Here is a 24684-nt window from a genome sequence, read left to right on the forward strand (position 1 = left end):
ACCCTAGTGAATAGAGCACAGATCTGGGAATCAAAAGGACCTAGGTTCTAATCCCAGCTCCTCCACTTGTCTGCTGTGTTACCTTGGGCAACTTTCTACCTCAGATGTCTCATCTGTAAAATAGAGATTAAAACTCTGTGCTCCATGTGGGATAGGAACTGTATCCAATCTGATTAACTTCTTTCTACCCCAGCAGTTAGAACAATGTTTGGCACATAGTATGCACTTAATAAATATTATTGTTATTATTATTATCACTGGCCCTGGCACATGTCCCCTTAATGTTGCTGCTTATTTCAGACTTTTATGTTCTACCTTTTAGTCAATGGGTAGCTATTCTCTCTAATCCCATGATTATTCAATTTATTTTATATAGCTGTGGGGTGGGGATTTTTCAAAAGCTTTTAGAAAATTGAAATATATCATTACCTATTTTTTTCTCACTAGCAACTAGGAAGATACTAATTATGGTATTAAGCACTTACTATCTATCAAGCACTGAGCTCAAGAGTGGTGTAAATATAAAATAATGAGATTGGTCACAATCCCTGACCCCAGCAAGACTCATAATCTAAGAAGTAGGGAAAATAGGTGAATATTTTATCCCCTTTTTGTAGATGACAGAAGTGAGGTACAGAGAGATTAAGTGACTTGCTGAAGGTCACACAACATGCAAATGATGGAGTTGGAAATAGAACCTAAGTCTTCTAACTCCCAGTTCCATGACCTTTTTTTTTTGGCAACTGCATGGGTTTCATAGGATTGTTCAGATGATAAGACAGGAAAATTCCAGACTTGAGTAAATCATAATCAGAAAACTGTGTCCTGACAGGCAAACTGAACTACTGTCCTGGACTTTAAGATTTTTTTGTCAGTTTTCTCCCGCTTACTTATAATCATTCTTCTTCTACTGTATCCCAGCTCGGGTGGTTCTCTCTTTAAAATGCCATCTCACTCCCTTTGCCTCGCTGTCATCTCTCTTGCTGTTCACCTCTTCGTCATGTTCTTCCTCATGTTCTTCATGTTACCTCCTCTTCCTCTTCTGCCTGGAATTCCTTCCCCGTCATACCCCACAGACCACTCCTCCCAGTCTTCAAATCCATCAATCAGTGGTATTTGTTGAATGCTTACTGTGTGCAGGGCACTGTACTCAGCACTTGGGAGAGTACAATTTAACAGAGTTGGTAGAACTGTTACTTGCCCACAATGAGTTTAGAGTCTAGAGGACAAGTTTCAAAGCCCTACTAAAATCAGGTAGCTTTCCTGACTAATCTCTCATCTCCAAACCCTATTCCCCCCTCTACCTAATAACTTGTGTAGACATTTGCCCCACCCTGCTTCCACTCTGTTGCTTCTCCCTTCCTGTCATGTATGTAGTGTTTACCTCCTTAAACTTCTTGAGGACAGGGATTATTTCTACTGTTGTACTCTCTCAAGAGTTTAGTGCGCACAGAGTAAGAACTCAATAAATACTATTGACAGATTTGTAAAAATCTTCAGAATCTCAATGGGATTCCTGGCTTGGAGAATTTTGACTGTGTGGAAAAGGAACTGTTATTTATTGGCAACCAAAGAGATGCACACAATCTCTGCAGTTCCCTTGTCTTTCCCTTGTCTTCTAACTCCTAAACTGTAAGATCATCTTGGGCTGGGGTAGTGTTAGTCAGTCAGTCATATCTATTGAGCACTTACTGTGTGCCTGAGCACTGTACTAAACTCTTGGGAGAGTACACTATAACAATGACAGGCACATTCCCTGCCCACAAAGAGCTTACAATCTAAAGAGAGAGAACTACCAACTACACACTCAGTAAGCACTCAGTAAATACCACTGATTGATTCTCTGTCTTTTTCTTGATAATTGATTCTATGTTTCCTGAGCAATCCCCATATATAGTGAAGAATTAAGGAAATCCTCTCACTGTATTGTTGTGAATATTTTACTCATTGAGAGGTATATAAATATACCATATTAAGATTTTTCTCTTGCTCTTATATTATGGAATCATCTAATTAGGGATTTGATTGTGAACAAGAAATTGGATCTAATCTGCTGACTACCTACACTCCTTTTATGGCATTCAATAAACCACTGAAGGTTAAAATATTGCTGCATATTTATTTTATAGACTGTAAAATGAATTAAATATAAAAGTTCAGTAGACTGCTACATTTTGTTAAAATAAAAGTTTACTGTTGTTTTAAAGAAGGCATTGAAGTTAGTTTTCCTATTTAATTGTCATAGTATGCTTTTTGGAATCCAATCTCATTTTCCTAAATTAACACTTGCTTACCTAATAACTTGATCTGTAGATTTATTGAGTACCTGTCTCCCTCTCTAGACTGTAAGCTTCTTGTGGGCAGGCAACCTATCAACTCTATCATATTCTGCTCACCCAAGCACTTAGTACAGTGCTCTGTAAGTAGTAAGTGCTCAATAAATATAATTGACTACCAACTACATGCAAAACATTGTACTAAGCACTTGGGAGAATGCAAGAGCCTTGCAACTACCTGGGGAGAGAGACATAAAATGAATTATACATTTGTGGAAAAAGAGAATTCAGAGATGGTTATGTGCTTGAACTCTCATCTCTCTGGCAAAATTATTTCTCCATCCTTATTGACACCCATGTCCGTTGCCCTTGCCAGTTGTCCCAGATGTTCAGCTCCTCCCTCAAACCCTCCGGTGGTTGCCCATCCACATCTGAATCAAGTGGAAACTCCTTTCCATTGGCTTTAAAGCACTCATTCACCTTTCCCCCTCCTACCGCACCTCACTGCTCTCCTACTACAACCCAGCCAACTTGCTTCACTCCTCTAATGCCAACCTGCTCAATGTACCTCGATCTCATGTATCTCACCCATGTCCTGCCTCTGACCTGGAACACTCTCCCTCTTATCTGACAATCACTATCCTGACCTTCAAAGCCTTACTGAAGGTACAGATGTACCAAGAGGCTTTCCCTGACTAAGACCTCATTTCCTCTTTTCCCACTGCCTTCTGCATCACCCTGACTTGCTCCCTTTATTCACCTCTCATTCTTCCACCCACAGCCCTTCCCCACAGCACTTATATACACGTCTGTAATTTCTGTTTTCCTCTCCATCTAGACTATAAGTTTGTTGTGGGCAGAGAATATGTTTGTTATATTATTGTGTTGTTCTCTCCCAAGTACTTCATACAGTGCCCTGCACACAGTGAGCACTCAATAAATATAATTGATTGAGTGGATGAATAAGGACTATATAATAATAGGGTATATAAGGAATGCATAGAAATGCCATAGGTGGATGGGAGGGCATTCAGGCATGGTTTGCGCAAAAGTCCTGAGCAGTTAGTAGAGGGCATATGGCTTGGAGTGAAGAACAATTTATTCAGTTGTATTTATTGAGCATTCACTGTGTGCAGAACAGTGTACGAAGCACCTGGGAGAGTACAATGCAACAATATACAGACACATTCCCTTCCCACAGTGAACTTACAGTCTAGAGTTGCAGAGGCCTGGAGGAGTTGTGGTCAGGCAGAAGGACTCTGAAAATGTGGGGTGTTGGAGTCAGGCAGCTTTGAAGAAGGAAGGAAAGACTTCCAAGTGGGAGAAAGGGCATGAGAAAGGTTTCAGAGGTAGGAGAAGTAAGAATAAGATGCAGTGAAGAGGTGAGCTTGAGAGGAATGAAGATAGCTGAAGTATCATGGGAGACGGAGATGGACAAATCTGAGAGAGCTGATGGAGTCCCCCTTAAAGCCACTGGTCAGGAGTTTCTGCAGAAAATGGTGAGAATGGGTTCCTTTTGAAGGTTTTTGAGGATTGGGGATGTGTATAGAATGTTTTAGAAAAATAATCTTGGTAATACAGAATGAAGTAAAGACTGGAGAAGGGAGAAATTGGAGACAGGACGATCAGTGAGACTTGTTTAGTGAGGTCACAGTCAAACCATCAGTGATATTTACTGAGTATTTAATATCAATCAAGGATATTTACTGAGTATTTACTGTGTGTAGAGCACTGTACTAGTCTAGTCATGAGGTGATGAGTGCATTCATCAGGGTGATACTGGGAAATGTTATGAATGAAAAAATAACAGGATTTAGTGGCAGACTGAACATAAGGTGTCTAAGATATTACCAAAGTTGTGGCCTTTGGAGACAGGGAAGGTGATTGTATTTTAAACTGAGATGGAAAAGTTAGGGGAGGAGTGAACTCTCCAACTGGGTGTAGAGGGAGAAGAGGACCCATGACTGAGCCTTGAGGATCACCCACAGTTAAGGGGTGAGAGAAGAAAGAGGAGCCAATAAATCAGATGGAGGAGGAGTATCGGGGGGTAAAACGAGAACTAAAAGAAACCTTTGTTGGTAAATGAAAACTAGTGTTTCAAGGAGGATTAGGATAGAGACTGTAGGGTTTGGTGGTGGAAGTGATATTATAGTTAGTATTAGAGAAGGACCTGTGGGTATTTGCCCTTACTAAGGGTTTTTTTATTCTTTTAATCTTGCTGCCGACCCCTTACCCATTTCCTCCCTCTGGCCTGGAACACCTTTCCTCTGCAAATCCAACAGACAATTACTCTCCCCTTGCTTCAAGACATATTGAAGGCACATTTGTTCCAAGAGGCCTTCCTTGACTAGGCCCCCCTTTCCTCTTCTCTCACTCCCTTCTGTATGGCCCTAACTAGCTCCCTTTATTTATTCCCCCTCCCAGTCCCACAGCACTTATATGCATATCTGTAATTTATTTATTGATATTACATCTGTCCCCCCTCTAGACAGTAAGCTTGTTGTGGGCAGGGAATTGTGTCTGTTATATTGTTGTATTTTACTATCCCAAGTGCTTAGTACAGTGCTCTGCACACAGAAGTCACTAAATGTGATTGAATGAATGAAACCATTGGAGACTCCACCGAGTGCAAGTGAAGCGAAGAGGGTTAAGGAGGAAGTCGGAGAAAAAGAAGTGGATGTAGTGGCTTTGACCCTCTGTTGGAGAAGTTTGGACAGAAAGGGAGGTGATAGCTAAGTGGTAGTGCAGTGGAATTCAGAGACGAAGGCTTTTATAAATATAGGGGAGCCTTGAGGGTGTATTTGTATCTCAACTTCCTGTTTGTGGAAATAAATGAATAGACAGTGAGGTTACCTGCCAAATAACTGTCAGGGATCACTTTTAATGAGAAATGGTTAAGGCTTATTTAAACAGTTTTCACTGCTTTTACTGTAGGCTTAAGTAAATAACTTAGCACAGAAAAGTGAGCCTAGTGACAGACATTGTCCATTTCTCATTTTATGGACTGGTTATCTATGATAAAAGTACTCTAGAGACTTTTATTGGGAAAGTCCATAATTTGAGAATAGATACCTCACAGATAATTCTAAAAGAAAAATTCTTAAGATTATAAGTAGTAGCAGCAGATATGGTAATGGTCTTTGAGAGTTTACTATGTGCAGAGGAATGCACCAAGTATTTGGGAGAGGACAGAGTTAGCAGACACTTTCCCTGCCCACAGTGATCTTATAGTCTTTAGTAGAATAAGACATTTATCAATCAATCTTATTTATTGAACACTTACTGTATGCAGAGCATTGTACTAAGCACTTGGGAGAATAGAACACAGTAATAATAGACACATTCCTGGCCCACAAAGAGCTTACAGTCGAGATTCCTACATAAGGCATGTTTAAATTGTTAAGTAATATGCTAACTTGTCTAGAAAACCATCCTAATAAAAACTGTTGAGGAGACTAGCCCCAAATGTTTTGTGTTTGAAAGCACCATGGAAAATTCAAAGGTTAAAAAGTGTTAGAATGATCTGTTGAATCCTACACGGTAATATTGGTGATTTCCAAACAGACTGGACGTACTGTGGGCCCCACGTGGGACAAGGGACTATTTCTGTCATGATTAATTGTATCCAGCCCAGTGATTAGAACAGTGCTTGACACAGAGGAAGTGCTTAACAAATGCCAGAGTTAAATTGAACAGACTTTATAAATATCTATATTTCTATATATGTATATATGAACTGGCTGTGGGGAATTTTGTGCCTCTTTGAAGTATGGTAAATAGTACAGAGGTTAATGAATTTTGTTAATGCTGATCCAGGAAAAACAATCCCATTATAGACCAAGTGGAACATTATTAGTCTTGGAGTGTGGTCATGTAGGTGAACAGGCATGGCATGAAAATATTTGTTCCTTATCATTTTTACCTAACGAGACACCTTCCTTTTTTGGGGTGAGAGAGGAGAGGAAAAGGTTGGAAAGTGGTTAAGGCTGTTTCATGTTCCTGGAGCTGCTGAGAATGCCAAAGGAACCTCTAAACCTTTTGTACTTTCTACATGTATCCATCAATTAGTGATGGATTGAGTCATTACTGTGTGCTGAGCATTGTACTGAGCGCTAGGGAGAGTACAGTACAATAGAGTTGCTAGACAAGTTCCCTGCCCACAAGGAGATGGAGGCGTGTGCTCTAACTGGAATAACCCTCCCTCCCTGCTTAGAAACAACATGATGTAGTGGCTAAGGCACAGGCCTTGGAGTCAGAAGGAGTTCAAGTCAGTTTGAATCCCACCACTTGTCTTGCTGTGTGGTCTTGGGCAAGTCATGTACCTTCTCTGTGAGCTGTGAAGGACTGTAAACACTATGAGGAACCGAAACTGCATCTGACCCGTTTTGTTTGTATCCACCCCAGCGCTTAGTACAGTGCCTGGTACATAGTAATTAACAAATGCCACAATTATTATTATTATTATTAGGAGACAAGCATCAGTACTACAGCCTTTCCTACTCCTCCCCATCAGACCTTTCTCGGGCATATTAAAAAGATGTTAGGAGAGTAAACCAGCAGTGGCCATCAAGGCAGGTTGTTGGCCAAATTTGCCAAGAGCTGTTGCTTGCCTATCCTGCTATTAATCATGCCCCCAGTCAGTGCTATGAGCTGACTCTGCTGGGTCCTCGCAAGGAGTGTGTATAGTTAGATCTTACACTAATGGTTGGACTGGTGTGGTGATAGGAGTTTTCTTCCCTCCCCCTTCCAAGTTAAGACAAAGCCGGCTGAGGGAGTTTGTGGGGGAGAAGGAGCAGGAAAGGCTGCCCAATCCTGTTTCTGACCTGGATGCTCTGTTGACCTGGATCTCATTTCCAAACTAGGGTCAGGTCTATCTGGATATAGTTGAAAGGTGCAGTGGGATTCAGAGGGATGTATGTACCTCTCATCTAGTCTAAAGCGTGGCTCAGTGGAAAGAGCCCGGGCTTTGGAGTCAGAGGTCATGAGTTCAAATCCCGGCTCTGACACTTGCCAGCTGTGTGACTGTGGGCAAGTCGCTTCACTTCTCTGTGCCTCAGTTACCTCATCTGTAAAATGGGGATGAAGTCAGTGAGCCCCACGTGGGACAACCTGATTCCCCTGTGTCTGAGAAGCAGCGTGGCTCAGTGGAAAGAGCACGGGCTTTGGAGTCAGAGGTCATGGGTTCGAATCCCGGATCGGCCACTTGTCAGCTGTGTGACTTTGGGCAAGTCACTTAACTTCTCGGTCCCTCAGTTACCTCATCTGTAAAATGGGGATTAAGACTGTGAGCCCCACTTGGGACAACCTGATTCCCCTGTGTCTACCCCAGCGCTTAGAACAGTGCTCAGCACATAGTAAGCGCTTAACAAATACCAGCATTATTATTATTATTGTTACCCCAGCGCTTAGAACAGTGCTCTGCACATAGTAAGCGCTTAACAAATACCATCATTATTACAAAACCATTGGTAAGATTCTGTTAGTTTTAGATGTCAGAGAGTTTGCTGTATAATGAAAATGTGATAAAAAATTTTCGGAATGCTGTAATTTTGGGCTAGTTATAAGATGTATACTTTAAAAATATTCGGGGATATTGTATACATGTAGAGATCATGAAAGTGCCAAAATGTTTATTAAACTATGATATACTTACAGGATGATTCATAATGAATTTTCTCAAGGCATTTTTCCTAAAAGTGATTTTCTTCAGTATATAATGCTGAAGCAAAATAATTATATATTAAGCATTGGAAATTTTCATTCAATGATAAATGTTTTCTTCTGTAGCTCAGCATATTTAATTTTTTATTTTCCAGATGCAATTTCTGGCTTGTTCTTTTACCAATGCCATAAAAAGTTATAAAGATTTCTTTTTTATATCCCAGCTGCTGTAGCAATACATCTAAGTCCTTTTCTGCATGAAAATCATAAATTGGATAGTGCTTTGTTTAACAGATTTGTATTTAAGAATGATAAAGCTTTTTTATTTTTTTTTAAACTAATTCATAGAGGTGCATAAAAATTGCATTCAGATCTTAAAATACAAACACTGTTTTACTTTATTTCTGTCAATTTCTCTGCCATGAACCCATTTTGCTTTTCATAATTCACATATATTGTCTGATCTCCCCTTAAATAATCATGCATATCCAGTTTCCCCAAAGACATTAATGCGGATAACACATTTTAACTGCAGTTCATGATTCTTGATTTTAAAAGTATCACCTCACTTTCTTCACATGTTAAAAACTCATCGTCCAATCATGCAACTCGTTGGTTTTTAGTATCCCCAACTCTATGGCCATTTGGCAGTTTGATATATGATATTGTACTTCAATAGAAGATATAAGATCTCCTCACAACCAACAAGAGGCAAGGCTAATCAGTGTTGCTCTGACTTTCATATTTACCTTTTATACCCAAAACTTTTCCTGCATGGCCAACCATAATTACACCTGGCCAGGTAGGACATCTGCCTAATGGGTCCCATTCTCTTAGCAGGAATTCTAGAGTAAAATGAATCTAAACTTGTATTGGAAAGCCAGCTCATGCTCTTCATTCCAGGCAATTCTCCACATTACTCTTTCTCCTCACATGTTCCTTATATATACAGTTATGTCCTTTTGCAGTTTTGCTAAGCCATGGCTAATAATAAATAATAAATTTGGTATTTTTAATGGTATTTTTTAAGTGCTTAATGTGCCATGCACGGTTCTATGCACTGGGCTAGAAACAAGCTAATCACTTTGGACAGAGTCTATGTCCCACATGGGGTTCACAGTCTTAATCTGCATTTTACAGATTAGGTAACTGAGGCACGGAGAAGTTATGTGACTTGCCCAAGGTCACACAGCAGACAAGTGGCACCACTGAGATTAGAATACAGGTCCTTCTGACTCCCAGTCCATTCCTCATTCACTAGGCCACACTGCTTCTTCTATTTAGGAGTTTACTCTATGCCACACACTGTACTAACTGCTGGAGTAGATACAAAATAATCAGGTCAGACACAGTAATTGCCCCCATGTGGGGATCGCAGTCTAAGTAGGAGGGAGAACAGGAATTGATTTCCCCAAATTACAGATGAGGAAACAGGTGTAGAAAAATTCAGTGATTTGCCCAAGGTCACAACAGACAAGTGCCAGATCTGAATTAGAGTCCAGGTTCTTTGATTCCCAGGCCTGTGCTCTTTCCTCAAAAGACATTCCTAGTATTGCCATCTGAAATAAAGGCTTAGTGGGGAAAACCTTTTGGAGAAGGTGTGATTTTAAAAAGGCTTTAAAGGCAGGGAGATAGGTGGTCTTTTGTATATAAAGGAGGAGGGAGTTCCAGGCTGCAGGAGTTAGTAGCAAGTTAAACGAGATCGAGGTATAGTGCGCAGGGTGGTGTTAGAGAAGGAGCATCTGCAGGCTAGAAATAGGAAATCAGCGAAATAAGGTAGAAGAGTGAGAGTTGATTGAGTGCTTTAAAACCGATGACAAGAAGTTTCTGTCTGATGCAGAGATGGATGGTGAAACACTTGAGGTTCTTTATATGTGAGGAGACATGGACAGAATGTTTTTTAGAAAAATGACCCTACAGCAGGGTGAAGAAAGGACTAGATTGGGGAGAGCCAGAGGCAGGGAAATGTGATGCATTAGTCAAGGTGGGATATGATGATTGCTTGGATTAGCAAGGTAATTGAGTGGGAGTGGTTGGATTGAATTTTTTATGGACATGGATCGTGTCCGTGAACTCTACTGTATTGTACTCTCCCAAGTGCTTAGTACAGTGCTCTGACTGGGTGGCCCTCAGGGATAGTTCAACACTGCTACATCATATTTATTTGATTTTGCTATTTATTTATCCACTGAGTTATTTATTTTTACTTTGATGTTCTTTTAACTCATTTATATTCACCGATTTTCCTGCTTGTCTTTCCTATTCAATTTTAGGCTCTTTGATCACAGGGATGGTGTCCTTTCACTTCTTTTGTATGTTCCTCCGGGACCTAGTGTTTCTGTAGTTAGTAAATATTGTTGATGATATTGCTCAAAAAGAGTTTGGGACAGATTAAATCAAAATACAATATTTATAGATTAACTAACATTACAAATGTTACAAGTGGAAAAGTATCATGGCTTCGTAGAAGAAGCATGGGGCAGGAAGTCATAAGCCCCATGTTCTAATCCCAACTCTGCCAATTAACTGTGTGGCCTTGGACAGGAGATTTAATTTCTCTGTCCCTCAGTTTTATCTGCCAAATGAGGATTAAGTCCTTGTTTTCACTCCTGTTTTAACCATGGGCCCCATGTGGGACAGGGATGTGTCCAATCTGATTAATCTTCATCTACCCTGTCATTTAGAACAGTGCTTGACAAACAGTAAGTGCTTAACAAACACTGTAATTATTATAATTAAGTGTTAATACAACATATAGTGTTTACATTTTTACCATTCAGTAGAGTGTTCCTCTCTAATTCAGCTGTTTGTCACCATCATGAACTGTTCTTCATTATGTAGTTTTCTAGTGCTTACTTCACCAGGCACTAGATCTTGCTGACTGAACATGCAGCCAAATCATCATCTACATTTTCATCAGTATATTTTGAATGCTTATAGGGTGTTCTTCTCTAATTCAGCTGTTTGTCACCATCGTGAACTGTTCTTCATTATGTAGTTCTCCAGTGCTTACTTCACCAGGCACTATATCTTGCTGACTGAACACGCAGCCAAATCATCATCAACATTTATTTTGATGCTTATTGTGTACAAATTGCTGCTGTGGGTGTTCAGGAACATGTAGTAGAAGTAAGACAACTCTTTCCCCTGAGAAGCTAATAATCTAAAGAAGGAAAAAGTAGTTATAAACTGCAAACAGATAATATGGAAAGAGTAAAACCATAAAAACAGATGATACAAAGCAAAGTAGGTTATTAAATGTTGGTCAATCAATGATATTTACTGAGTGCTTACTGTGTGCAGGGCATGGTACTATGCCCTTGTGAAAGTACAAAACAATAACGTTGGTAGAGGCAGTCCCCTGCCCACAAGGAGTTTACATCTTGTTGATGTAGTGTCGTAACCAGAGAGGTAGACATTAATTTCGGGCTGCCTTTTGGAATAGGTGGTTTTAAGGAAGGTTCTGAAAAAGAGAAGGGGTGTAGGTTGGCTGGCTAGAGTGAGGACGAAGTTTCATGCAGGAAGAAAGGCGTGAGCAATGGTTTGGAGACAGGAGAGTCGAGAACAAGGTACACCTGTTAATTTGGGATGTGTAGCATGTCATCTGGTTAGTAGCAGGAGCAGATTAGTAGCAGAATAAATAGGATAGATAAGTAAGAAGGGGCAGCAGGTGGAGAGCATTGAGACAGTACTCACTGTAACACAGATCCAATAGATGGCATACATAGGGAGGGCTAGCAGCCCCTGAAAATGAAATGAGATTAAGTTCAGTGGAAATAGTCTCATAAAGAATGGTCTAACAGTGGGCTGGTGAAGACAACCACAGCAGAGTGAGCGGCCTAGAAGAACTGTTCTCCTGGAGCAGAGGTTTTGGAAGGTCAGCACAGCACCAGACCTACAAGAGGCAAACATAGCATTATAGCAAGGAACTCTGTGATTTCAGTGTGGGGTGGATTGTCAGTTGTTATTGTCAGTTGTTTCAACCACATATCCTGAACTGTAAGTTCCCTGTGGGCAGGGTTCATGTCTACCAAGTCTGCGGTACTGTACTTTTCCCAAGCACCAAAGAAAGCGCTCTGCACACAGTAAGTGCCCAATAAATACCATTGATTGATCGATCCACGCACACACAAACACATATTCACACACACACATACACCAAATAGGTGTTTTCCATCAGTAGTATCGACTACAGAAATAAAGGGCATGTGTGTGTGTTGTGTATGTACGTAGGCCAAATGTTATGTTTATTAGAGTTACCGTACTTTTTCTTTTTAGGGTATTGAAACCACAACCTTTTCTGCAACATATATTTTAACATTTTTTTTCCTTATTTTCAATCCCCAGGACAACTGTGCAAGAGTTATACTGTTTCGAGGGGGCAATAAGGAATTAAAGAATTACAACAGCCAAACTCCATTTCAGGTAATACAGTTCGAACAGCTTTCTGTAAATTATTGCTAGAAACAATTATGAGTTTCTCCAGCTCATATTTTCATGCACAATATTGGATGAATCATAACATCTTAGACATTTATATGGTGAGTGATTATGCCAGAGGAACCTTAATCTTTAATTCCAAAAGCTACTAATATATTGTAGTTTGCCTGATCAGCACATCCTCACTTCCTATTAAGCTAGACGACATGAATAATGCAGAGATTCATCTTGGCAGAGCATTTAAGAAAGCGGCTTTGGACACGGAATAAAGAATCGGGTGCTTTTAATTGTGCAGCTGTTAGAAAATGCTGGCAACACCTCGGGTCTTTTGAATGGAAAAGAAACTTCGTTGAAATGGTTTGAGTAGGTAGTTTTTAGGACACGCAGAGCTTCTCTGGGCTCTACTATAATCTGAAGGTACATCCGGGGTCTTTCAAAGAGGTTTCACATTGTTAATAGTTGCAAGAAACAGGCAGAAAAGTAGATAAGGGGGATAATTTAGAAGAGTCATGACATTAAAATCAGATAAAATGAAACCCTGAACTAGCGTAAGTACTGTGGGTAAGAAGAAATATCTTTGAAGTAAGATTTCATGGGGCTGAGATTGGTCCTGTGCCACAGTTCTGGGACTCTAATTTTATGTCTCTAACAGTTTCACAGCCAAGTGTATTTCCACACTGCATACACGAGCCGCCCAAGCAGCACAGCCCAGGGAAATAATTTGGGCTAGGAGTCAGGACCTCACTCCTAATCTCAGCTCTGCCACTTGCCAGATGTGTGACCTCGGGCAAGTCACATACCTTCTTTGTGCCTCAGTTTCCTCATCTGTAAAGTGGGTATTAAATACCTGTTCTCCCTCCTACGTAAACTTTGAGTCCCACATGCCCCATGCCTGATCTGATTATCTTGTTTTCACTCTAGCATATGTTATTTTGCTTGACACATAGTAAGTAAGCACTTACAAAGCACCTCAATTGTTTTTATTGTTATTATTTTGCATCATTTGCATGGAAAAACATAAAAATAGGGGAAATTAGAAACCAAAAGAAGGGATGAGAAAGAAGTAGCCATGTGGGAAATGTAAAAAAGTTAAATTCTGAGGTTAGAACTAGAGAAACGAATGTAAGACTTTCTGTTGGTAAATTCTGGAGTGGAAAGAACAAGAAATGAGCCTGAAAAACACAGGGACAACCTCTTGCCTCCTCCCCAACAAAAATAACAACCCAAAACAGAGCACCATTGTTGAAGAGGAATACAAGGCAGAAACTGCATGAAGAGTGTAACTAAAAATTCCATAGACTAAGTGTAGTAAGGGTGCTCTAAGTACTTCACTTAATACTGAGATACATGGTCTCAATTCTCACAAATTATAAATTGAGTATAGTGGAGCTTATGGGGAAGCTGATCCTTAAAAATGTTTGATATGACACGCCTCCAGTTGATTGTGCAGCTTTAGTGAGGTCACCTTTGCTTCTTTATATTGCTGTTAAAGAAGAGTAACAATACCAACCTGCTGAGATAGCTGACTTATTACTAGTAAAGCTGCAAGAAAAGCTAACTGAATGTGCATGCCGCTCAACCAAATTTCTTCATCAGTAATCCTCCCCTTGCTTGAGTTCACATGCTTTTTATTGGATTCATCCATTTTGCAGGCTCTTTCAGTGATAGCATCAAATATGAATCCTTGTCTTAAGTCATTATTCCCCCCCCCCATCCATTCCCCTCACCCCTGGGCTGGGTCTCTTTGCATTCACAGTTATGTAAGGTGAGATGATAATTCCCCGGGTATGTGCAGTAGCAGTGGCTCAAGTGGAGTTATCCTTGGGGTTGAAGTGCATCAGAATCATGTGCTGGGACTTTTGCTGGAATTTGTTAGGAATTCTGGCTTCTGTCATACAAGGATTGATTACTATTTTCAATTACTGGAACAAGTGGAAATGTGACTTGTTGAGATTAGTTACATAGCAATATAGCATTTACGTCTTTTATTTGATTGTTAAGCTTTTAGGAAAAATAATGTTGATGAAAATCCATCATCCATATTGAGTCCATGTCAGGATAGACAAATTCTTGTTCACTGTGAAATCCAAAATCCATGCATGAGAGTAGTCTTCATAACTTTCATCACATTTATTCTCCCATAAATTTCCTCAGTAATATTCCCAACTTTAATTTAAAAGTTTTTAAATACTTGAAGAGTGGAAATGTTCTGGGTGATTAAAATGTTCTGAAACTTCTCTGTGATTTTTTGAAGCCAATATGAATATGCATCTTATTTTGGACTTTCACTGTTACATAGTTATTGAAAGTGGTTGTGAGTGGGGAAAAAAAAGAATGGCACCCATAGATTATCCTGGTGAATGGGAGAAAAATTTAGCAATGAGTTTAAGATCACATACAATTCCTGGGTTAATGAGCATATATCCTTCCACTTAAAACACAATTCTTAAGAAACATGATCTTTAGGATGTAAAGGACTCTTTAAATCCAGGCACAAAATTTCTGAAGAATCAATACCTTAAAATGAAATTCCTCAATATACCAATGATAGTGTATTATTTTAAGACTCATCTAGTCATGATGCTCCATAGAGTACTTATAATTATTTGTATTTTCAAAGTTATTTGGGATTATTAGCAACATTAATTTTTCCTGTCTACAGAGAAAGTCTGGCTTATTTTGTCTCCTTCATAACCATACTTTTGCCCTTGGGACTTCTTAAATTAAACCAATGTGAGACTGAGCATGGAATTTCAATGGATTGTCTTTAGCACATAAGGGGAAAAGACTTTTGTCCTAAGGTAACATTATGTAAGACCAATTATTTTGGCCCCAGCAGTTATTGCATGATTTTGATTTTGGGGACAGGGCAGGGGGACGGAGGGGTTGGGAAGAAGGAGAAGAATGATAAAGATTGCTTTTCAGAAGCACTAAATAAACCTGAAGAGAACAAAGAAACCCCTCTTCGTGACTCCTTAAGTGGCATGTGACTGAACTGAAACTACAAAACTGAGAAATTAAAGGAGCTAGTGGGTCAATGTTCATTCTATTCTCAACTCAAGTACTATAACAAGTTTAATTTTAATGTAAAAGCTGCACAAATATTAGTGCTACCCCTCTGGCAAGGAAAATTGTATGTATGTGTAGACGTCGTGTATTTGTAATTAGTTCTTGATCTCTATTGAGGATTATGAGCTTTCTCCTTGGTTAGAGGTTCATTCTTTCTTATAGTGTAATGCTTAAGGGTATTGTTGGGAAAGAACTGGATATTTCTCACCTCTCATTCTACCTCAGTTGCTAAACTACTTGGGATATCTTCACTTCCCTACAACTCAATTTTATTGGCAGAATGAAAGCTTTGTGCTATTGACGTTGAATGAATTTGAGTCTTTGTTTCCAATGGCAGCTGTGGTGAATCTGCCTCATTTTAAAAATATCTCTAAAAGGAAGAAACAGCTTTTGAGGTGGTAGGCAAAATATGTGCTCTATTTCTAAACATAGATTTATTGGCTAGTGTACTTGTGGCCTTGGAAAGAATATAAAACCCAAGCTCTCAGATAAGATAAGGAGTCCAGAAACTTTATTTTTCTGACATCTGATAAAGTTGGCTTTAGGTAAAATCTTCTATAAAAAATCAATGGGCCAATTTAGTTAGTTCTTTGAGTATAACTTTGGATATGCGTTTTTCCTTTCAGATGTTAACTCAAATTTTCACTAGTTGAAGAGACTCGTAATGGGGGCTCTGAAAGAGTAACCACAGAGCATTGGTTTAATCTGGGGGCATTGCTTTTGTGGCACAGTATTGTTATCCAGGATGGAGTGGTACAAATCATGCACTGGAGGGAATAGCTGTGCTAGTGCCAATCCCCAGTTTATGTCTCACCATCTCCATTTGTCCCCAGCAACATGATGCAGGTCCTCAGCTGTTACTGGTTACCTACTTCCAGAGTTCCTTTCCCTGAAGTACCATTTCCTTCCCAAACCTTTGGCTGGGGCTGAACTTTATAGGAATTTGCAGAGGGTCCTGAACATTGACAAACTGATCTGGACTGATAACACAATTATCAGAGAGAAAGGACCGTAGAAAAATGGAGAAAAGGATAGAAAACAGAAACATGGGAAGTACTCAAATATTTGGGCTCCTGCTTACCTATGAAAATAGGTCACTTTCCGTGGCCAAGATATAGGCACCAAATGAGTTACTAAACACCCCAATAATTTGTACTGGGCATTTGAATGGAAGATGAAAGGGCAGAGAGGAGGGTCCCCAGGGGGATGCTATTCCCAGGTAACAGTATGAACCAAGGCCGGTCGGCCCTTAATGGGTGCTAATATCAAGATGAGAAAGTGTCAACAATTCATGGCCACCCATAACCATCACTAACAAATTGAACTCATCTCCTGCTTTTGACTGAGAAAGATACAAAAGAACCAAAATTGTAATTTCTCAGTTTCAGGAGAGGCAGAAATAGCACTTGGCAGCACACTATCAAGCATCATTATTTGGGAACCCACTATCCACCTGAATAGAGAAGAGCTAGAAAATGTGACTCAGAAATTGCTTATTTCACTCAAACCAGGTCAACTACAGGGTTGGGTCTGGACTTTAACTTGGAAGGAAAAGTCCAGTAGTAGGATATAGCCAAATTCTAAAAAAAAATATAAAATAAAAATAAACTTCCTCCCTGGAGTATAATAATAATAATAATTGTGGTATTTGTAAAGTGCTTACTGTGTGCCAGGCACTGAACTAAGCACTGGGTTGGATACAAGAAAATGTATCCAGTCTCTGTCCCACATGGGGTTCACACTCTCGTTCTAATTCTATATGACAGAAGGAATGGCAGTGATCCAGAAAGATCAGGGCTACCTGTAAAGAGTTGGCCATATATTGAGATTACATTATCACCCTGTGTTATAAAGTTTCTTGATTGACAGCACCTGGGTAGGGGTGCTGGAAACATTTTTGATCTTTCAGCTACTACCATTTACCTCTAAAGCAGGAGCTCTGTGCTATTCTCTTCAGCACATATGCCCGTATCATGGTGATACCAGTAGCTATGTTAAGCAGCGGAAGCAATGCCTTGTCAACATTTTTTAGCTCTTAATTATCCTAGCAAAAGGTACATCTACTTTGTAATATTCAGATTGCTAAAAAGTATGAATAACAAGGTCAGGATGCTAAAGCTGAAAAGATCCTAGATTTTGCAGACTCTCAGACCAAAGATTTCTGTGTGTACCTGAAGGGTGTGTATGTACGTACACACACACTCACACACACACACACACACACATTTGTCCTTTATCTCAAATAAATTGCTGCCTCTACTCCATCCTTATCCTACTCAACTACTCAGCTGTCTTTGACACTGTCGACCACCCCCCGGAGTGGCCTAGTAGCAAGAGTATGGGCTTGGGAGTCAGAGGTCGTGGGTTCTAATCCAGGCTCTGCTAGTTGTCAGCCATGTGACTTTGGGCAAGTTACTTAACTTTTCTGTGCCTCAGTAACCTCATCTGTAAAATGGGGATTTTACATGTGAGCCTCATGTGAGACAGGAACTGTGTCCAACCTGATTACCTTGTATCTACCCTAGTGCTTAGAACAGTGCTTGGCACATAGTAAGTGCTTAACAAATACCATAATTATTATTATTAAACATTATCCAACCTCGGTTTCACTGACATTGTCCTCTGTGGGTTCACCTCTTATCTCTCTGGCTACTCATTCTCCATTTCTTTTGAGGGTTCCTCCTCTGCCTCCCACCCTCCTAACTGTGGGTGTTAAACAAGGTTCAGTTCTGGGTCCCCTTCTATGCCGACTTGTTAATAATAATGTTGGTATTTGTTAAGCACTTACTATGTGCAGAGCACTGTTCTAAGCGCTGGGGTAGACACAGGGGAATCAGGTTGTCCCACTTAGGGCTCACAGTCTTCATCCCCATTTTACAGATGAGGTAACTGAGGCACAGAGAAGTGAAGTGACTTGCCCAAGGTCACACAGCAGACAAGTGGCAGAGCTGGGATTCGAACTCATGACCTCTGACTCCAAAGCCCGTGCTCTTTCCACTGAGCCACGCTGCTGCTTGTTCATCCCAAGCGCTTAGTACAGTGCTCTGCACATAGTAAGCGCTCAATAAATACTATTGAATTCTATGCTCCATCTAAGTGCACTCCCTTGGAGAACTCAATCCCATAGCTTCAACTATTATGTCTATGCAGATGATCCCCAAATCTATCTAGTGCTGTTCGTATTCTCTCTTTCTCTCGTCTCACATTTCCTCCTGACTTCAAGACCTCTCTACTTGTATTTCCTTCTGTCATCACAAACTTAACATGTCCAAAACAGAACTCCTCATCTTCCCACCCAAACCCCGTCCTCCTCCTGACTTTCCCCATCACTGCAGACAGCACCACCATCCTTCCTGTCTCAAAGGCCTGTAACCTTGACTCCTCTATCTCATTCAACCCACATATTCAATCTATCACTAAATCCTGTTGGGTCAGTGTTCAGAACATCTCCCCAATCTGCCCTTTCCACTCCATCCAAACTGCTACTGCATTAATCCAAGCATTTATCCTATCCCATCTTGATTGCTGTGTCAGCCTTCTTGCTGACCTCCCTGCCTCCTGCCTCTCCCCACTCCAGTCCATACTTCACTCTATAGCCCAGATCCTTTTTCTACCAAAATGTTCAGTCAATGTTTCCCCGCTCCTCAAGAACCTCCAGTGGTTGCCCATCCACCTCTGCATCAAACAGAAACTCCTTACCATCAGCTTCGAAGCACTCAATCACCTTGCCCCTTCCTACCTCTCCTCACCGCTTTCCTGTTAAAACCCAGCCCTCACAATTCACTCCTCAAATGCCAGCTTACCCACTACCTCGATCTCATTGCCGATCACTCACCCATGTCCTGCCTCTAGCCTGGAACGCCCTCCCTTTCCATATCAGACAGACAATTATTTTCCCCACCTTCAAAGCCTTATTAAAGGCACATCTCCTCCAAGAAGCCTTCCCTGATTATGCCCTCGTTTCCTCTTTTCCCACTCCCTTCTAGGCCACCCGAACTTGCTTCCTCTTTTCACTCCCCCACCCCCACCGCCAACCCCACAACATTTATGCACATATCAATAATTTATTTAGGTTAATGTCTGTCTCTCCCTCTAGACAGTATGCTTGTTGTGGGCAGGGAATATGTCTGTTGTTGTGTTGTATTCTCCCAAGTGCTTAATACAGAGCTCTGCACTCAGTAAGCACTGAATAATTACTGTTATTGACTGCTGATGGTGAAATTTATCTTTTGGTACTTACGTGGTCGAAAGGGACAATTCAGCACCCACTGTCCCAATAACATTATGTACCCACAAAGACTGTCCCTTGCTCAAGTGTCATGCTTATTGTTTGTCACCTCACCTCCACTTGAGCAGCTGCCGAATGAGTCGAAACACTGCATAGATAGTGGGCAGAAGTGTTTTTTAAAATAAAATTATGCACTCTTCTAAAGGGTGCAGTATTAATAATAATAATAATAACTGTGGATTTGTTAAGCGTTTACTATGTGCCAAGCATATGGACTGTTGAAGCCCAACAATGGCAGAGAGATTACCCTGGCATGTGGTAATTAGGAATAGAGTGTCTGTTTAGAGCAGTTGACTCCATCCAAATGACATCTACAGTGGTCCAGTCACTAGTCCTATCTCAACATGGCCTCTTCACTGGTCTCTCTGCTTCCAGCCCCTTCTCCAATTCATACTTCACTCTACTGCCCAGACCATTTTTTATGAAATAGCATTTTGTATACCTCTCTCCACTCCTCAAAAAACCCCAGTGGATACCTATACCTATCAGTCAATTTAATTAAGCACTTACTGTGTGTAGAGCACTAAGTGCTTTAGAAAGTACAATGCACCAGAGTTAGTTGGCACATTTCCTGCCTACCAGGAGTTTACAGTTGAGAAAGGAAGACAGATATTTAAAATATATTACAGATATGTACATAAGTGCCGTGGGGCTGAAGGTGGGGTGACTGTCAATGCTTAAGAAGTAGGGATCCAAGGGCAGAGGCGACACAGAATGGAGGAGTAGTGGACAAGAAGGATTAGTCGGGGTAGGTCTTTTGGAGGAGATGTGATTTTAACAGGGCTTTTAAAGGAGGGAAAGTGGTGGTCTGCCATATTTGAAAGGGTTAGGGGGAACTGGGGCAAGGGGTTGGCAGCAAGGTAAGTGAGATGGAGGTACAGTGGAAGCAGAAACTCCTGATCATTGACTGTGAGGCACTCAGTAAGCTCTTTCCCTCCTACTTGTCTGCAATCTTTTGCCACTGCCACCCAGCTCATCTCTTTGTACCACTCAAGCTAAACCTGATCCCTGGGCCTTGTCCTCTTCACTCCCACAATCTGCCTCTTGCACAAATTCTCCCTCATGCTTTATATCCAGTAGATCTCTTCTCACTCTCCCTATCTTTAAAGCCCTTCTGAAATCACATCTCTTCCAGGAGGTCTTTGCCATTTGATTTTTAATCTTCCATTTGTCCCCAACTGCCACTTCATCAGTTTTGCATCTCCCAAATACTCACAACCCCACGTAACAGCACATTTCTTTATACCCTACTACCTCCTCTTATCTGCAAATTATAGTGTCTGTAAACTCCTTATTGGCAGGGATCATGCCTATTAATTCTGTTGTACTTTCCTAAGTGCTTAATGCAGTGTTCTGCACACAGATCGTCAAAAACACTACTGGTTGATTGACAAAGGTTTTGGGAAGGTAGTAATAGCAGATGGAGAATGGTAAACAGTGACCTGCCCTGCAAATAGCAAAAGCGCCAGCTTGCAACAAGAATAATTCCTTGCAGCTTCATATATTCCTAAAAAATAAAAGAGACTATCAATTGCACAGCCATTTTCTTAGTCCTTTCTGAATACATGTCGACTACATCACCTTCTAACCACAGAAAGCCATTATGTGTGGACATATATGTAAACATACAGTCAATATTCACTAAATGTCACAAAATGTTTTTAGCATAAAATATTGGTAAAATACATTCAGATTTAAAAAATTAATTTGGTATTGCCATTAAAAAATATTTATTCAATCTCAGTAGTCTGCCATTCTTGCTACTGTGATGAAAGTGGTACTAACTTGCACTTCTTAAACTGCCATTTATGTGGGAAACTATTTCCAAGCTGTTTCTTCTTTTGCTATCATGATAGATCTCTATAAATACCCTCTTTATTTTGAACATTTTATAAAACAGATAACAGCACAGTTTAATAATCCCACTTAACATTAAAAGGAAAGTTTAAAAAAAGTATCTGAGTGTAATAAAATAGAATATAATTTTTACATAAAAGGATGAGGGAATTTGCAAAAATCACAATGGGACTTATCCTTTGAGATGTCCTTCTGGTTAAATTTAGAAAATCATATCCAAGAAGAATCCTATGATGCTCTCCCTACCCCTTATATTGTTTGCCCCCAGTGGGAGAGGGTTTGTGTCTGGTTTGATTATCTGAGTGCTAAGCACAGTCCCTGCCCATAGTAAGCAGTTAAAAAAAATACTATAATTATGATGCAACTTCAAGTAGTAGAAATGAGGGAAGCTGGGTTTTTTAATTTGATAAATCATATACTGCATATTATTGCCTTGAAAAACAGATAATTACTGTCCCTGTCAGATCAATTGTATTTATCTTATTGCTCTATCAAATAACCTTGTCTTGGAAGTATAGGACTGCTATTCCACTGCATATAATTAAGTGGGTCTGAATTCTGTGAAAACAATTCAGTTGTATAATAATTGGAATATTTCATGTCATGAACTAATTTGTTCTATCTATGTAGGAATACTGAATAGGAAATTTGAGAGAGGTAGTCAGATGTTTCATTATGTTATGTTCCTGGAAGCTGTCACAACTTCTCTTTGCTTCAATTTCCCCATCTGTAAAATGAGTATAAGAAACCTGCTTTCTCCCTGTTAGGTTGTGATTATCTTGTATCCACCCAAACACTTATCTTAACGCTGAATAATTACCATCATTTTGATTATTGTGAGATGCCATTAACTGAAACACAACTGCATTTTCCATTTCTAAATCAATTTCTAAACTAATAGCATTTTTGGTTCTCTGCTTGGGGTTTACATCAATATCTTGAAAATTTGAAATGAAGTATGGGGAGAGTTTTGCCCCCAAACCAGTCATTGTTCCATATTCCAGGCCTGGGAAGGGAGAAGGTGGGTTTGGGTGATGGGGGATTGGGGAGCAGTGGGTGGAGGGAAGGGGAGTGAAGGGGGGAAAGGAATAGTATATACTTACCTTGCAGGCTCAGGAGCATTGGGGGCAGTTGTATTCCCAGGATTATTAACCAGGAATATGCCTGTGCCTAGTATTGAGGGATGTGAGAGTTTGGAGGCCTGTGTGATCTTTAATTGCTCAAATTATGTCGATAATTCCCTAGTTCTCCTCTTCTCCTTGCCTGTCAAGACTCCAAGCATCTGTTCCTGGTATTGTCCAAGACTGTTTTAAATCTGTGAAGTTCCTTTATTCAACCCCTATTTTCATTTCTATCAGATGGTATAAGGCCCATTTTCCAAGTGTTTTCTTCATCAGACAGTTGTGTCAGGAAACAAACATTAAATTTGGCACTGCCCAAAAATGCAAGACATTTGTTTCCAAGAGAAAACGTCCATTTTGGAAGTAATGTTTTCAAAAGGAAGCAATTATTTCTACCGTTCAGGCTGAAATAAACACTTTCTTTTGGACTGTTGGGACTACCGCGGGTTTTGTACAGTGTCGTTAAAAGATATCTAGGAATGATTTTCATAACTTTTTTTATTTTGGACTATGTCCAGATAGTAGGAATAGTCAATCAGTCCTATTTATTGAGCCCTTATTGTGTGCAGAGCCCTGTAGTAAGTGCTTGGCACATTCCTCATTTTTCTTCCCTCTTAGTCTCCCTTGTTACCTGTTTCTCTTTCCTCTTTTCTAGGTTGGCTTCCTTGAGTTGTTCTGAGATTAATCCCTCTCTGTCTTCTTCATTTTGGTCATGCCATTCTCTCATCATCTTACTGAACACTCATATGTAGTCATAGCTGCAATCAGCTGCTTGTTATTAATTCACTTCTGTTTGGTATTTTCCCTATGTTTACATTCTTTTAACTATTTCAAATACATTGTCCTGTATGTTTTTGACTACTCCATTAGATTTTGAACCTCTGGATGGAAGGAACCATTATTATACACCTACGGTATAGATTATTATACACCTATGGTATAGTCCCAAAGCAACTAGAATGATGATTTGCACATCTCTTGATGTTGATAAGACATTCTCAGACTTTAAAAGCAACAGATAGTAAACAAAAAAAAAGAATCCCTAATAAACACAGAATCTTATGCAAGTTCAGCTTTTGGTTAGGAGTAGTCTACTCTTTATCTTAATGAAGCTCAGAAGTATCATCCTAGGATCATTTGCTGTTAACTGGTCCTCTTGAAATGCTCTTTGAACTAGGACACCCTTCTCCGGCCCTCTGTCCGAGTTCCTGGGATGAATTGATAAAGGAAGTACATCATAAAACAACTGAGGGGACCCCAGAAAATAGCGACACCATCCAACTGAAGGCTTCAAATGCAGGATTAACTACCAGTCCCACCACCCTTTCTGTCCTACCTTCTCCATTCCCTCTGGAACATTTCTTTACTGCATGGAGCACTATTTGGCCAATGGGCAATTCTGATGATGATGGTGTTTCAGCGCTTACTATGTGCCAAGCCTGTTCTAAGTGCTGGGGTAGACACAAAGTAATCAGGTTGTCCTATATGGGGCTCACAATCTTAGTCCCCATTTTACAGAGAAGTAAAGTGACTTGTTTAAAGTCAGACATCTGATAAAGTGGCAGAGCCAGGATTAGAACCCAGGACCTCTGACTCCCAAACCCATGCTCTTTCCACTAAGCCATGGCATCATGTCACTACTACTACTCCTAATGCATAAGAAAACTTTGGGACAGGAACCAGAAATATAATTTGTGGATATAGTCTCCCTTTAATGGGTCATGGTCAGTAGCAAGAAGGGCTCTTCTTTGTATTTTCAGGATTTTCTCATTTTAGAGTTAGGTTTAGTTACCATAGATGGCTGTACCCTATTCAGTCAACTATATCACTCTACTGGTGAAATATTGATTAATCTATTAAATTTTTTTAAATCAAGTAATATATTAAAACATCCCTCGATACTTAAGCATGTAATAATAACCTAAGAAGTCTTCTGACTCACTTTGGTATAAATAGTGAACAACTGTGACAG

The 24684-nt window shown here is 40.1% G+C and overlaps 1 protein-coding gene across 3 annotated transcripts in view; it reads left to right on the plus strand.

The window, feature by feature from the left end:
* The window catches only part of SHANK2 (SH3 and multiple ankyrin repeat domains 2), a 717042-nt gene that overhangs the window by 154572 nt on the left and 537786 nt on the right, over positions 1 to 24684 (plus strand). For all 3 annotated transcript variants that reach the window (XM_039911444.1, XM_039911445.1, XM_039911446.1), the window contains one exon: positions 12285 to 12362. In XM_039911444.1, coding sequence (XP_039767378.1) covers positions 12285 to 12362 — 78 coding nt within the window. The remainder of the gene's footprint in view (positions 1 to 12284; positions 12363 to 24684) is intronic.

The sequence above is a fragment of the Ornithorhynchus anatinus genome, chromosome 3 (assembly GCF_004115215.2).
Source record: "Ornithorhynchus anatinus isolate Pmale09 chromosome 3, mOrnAna1.pri.v4, whole genome shotgun sequence".
Lineage (NCBI taxonomy): Eukaryota > Metazoa > Chordata > Mammalia > Monotremata > Ornithorhynchidae > Ornithorhynchus > Ornithorhynchus anatinus.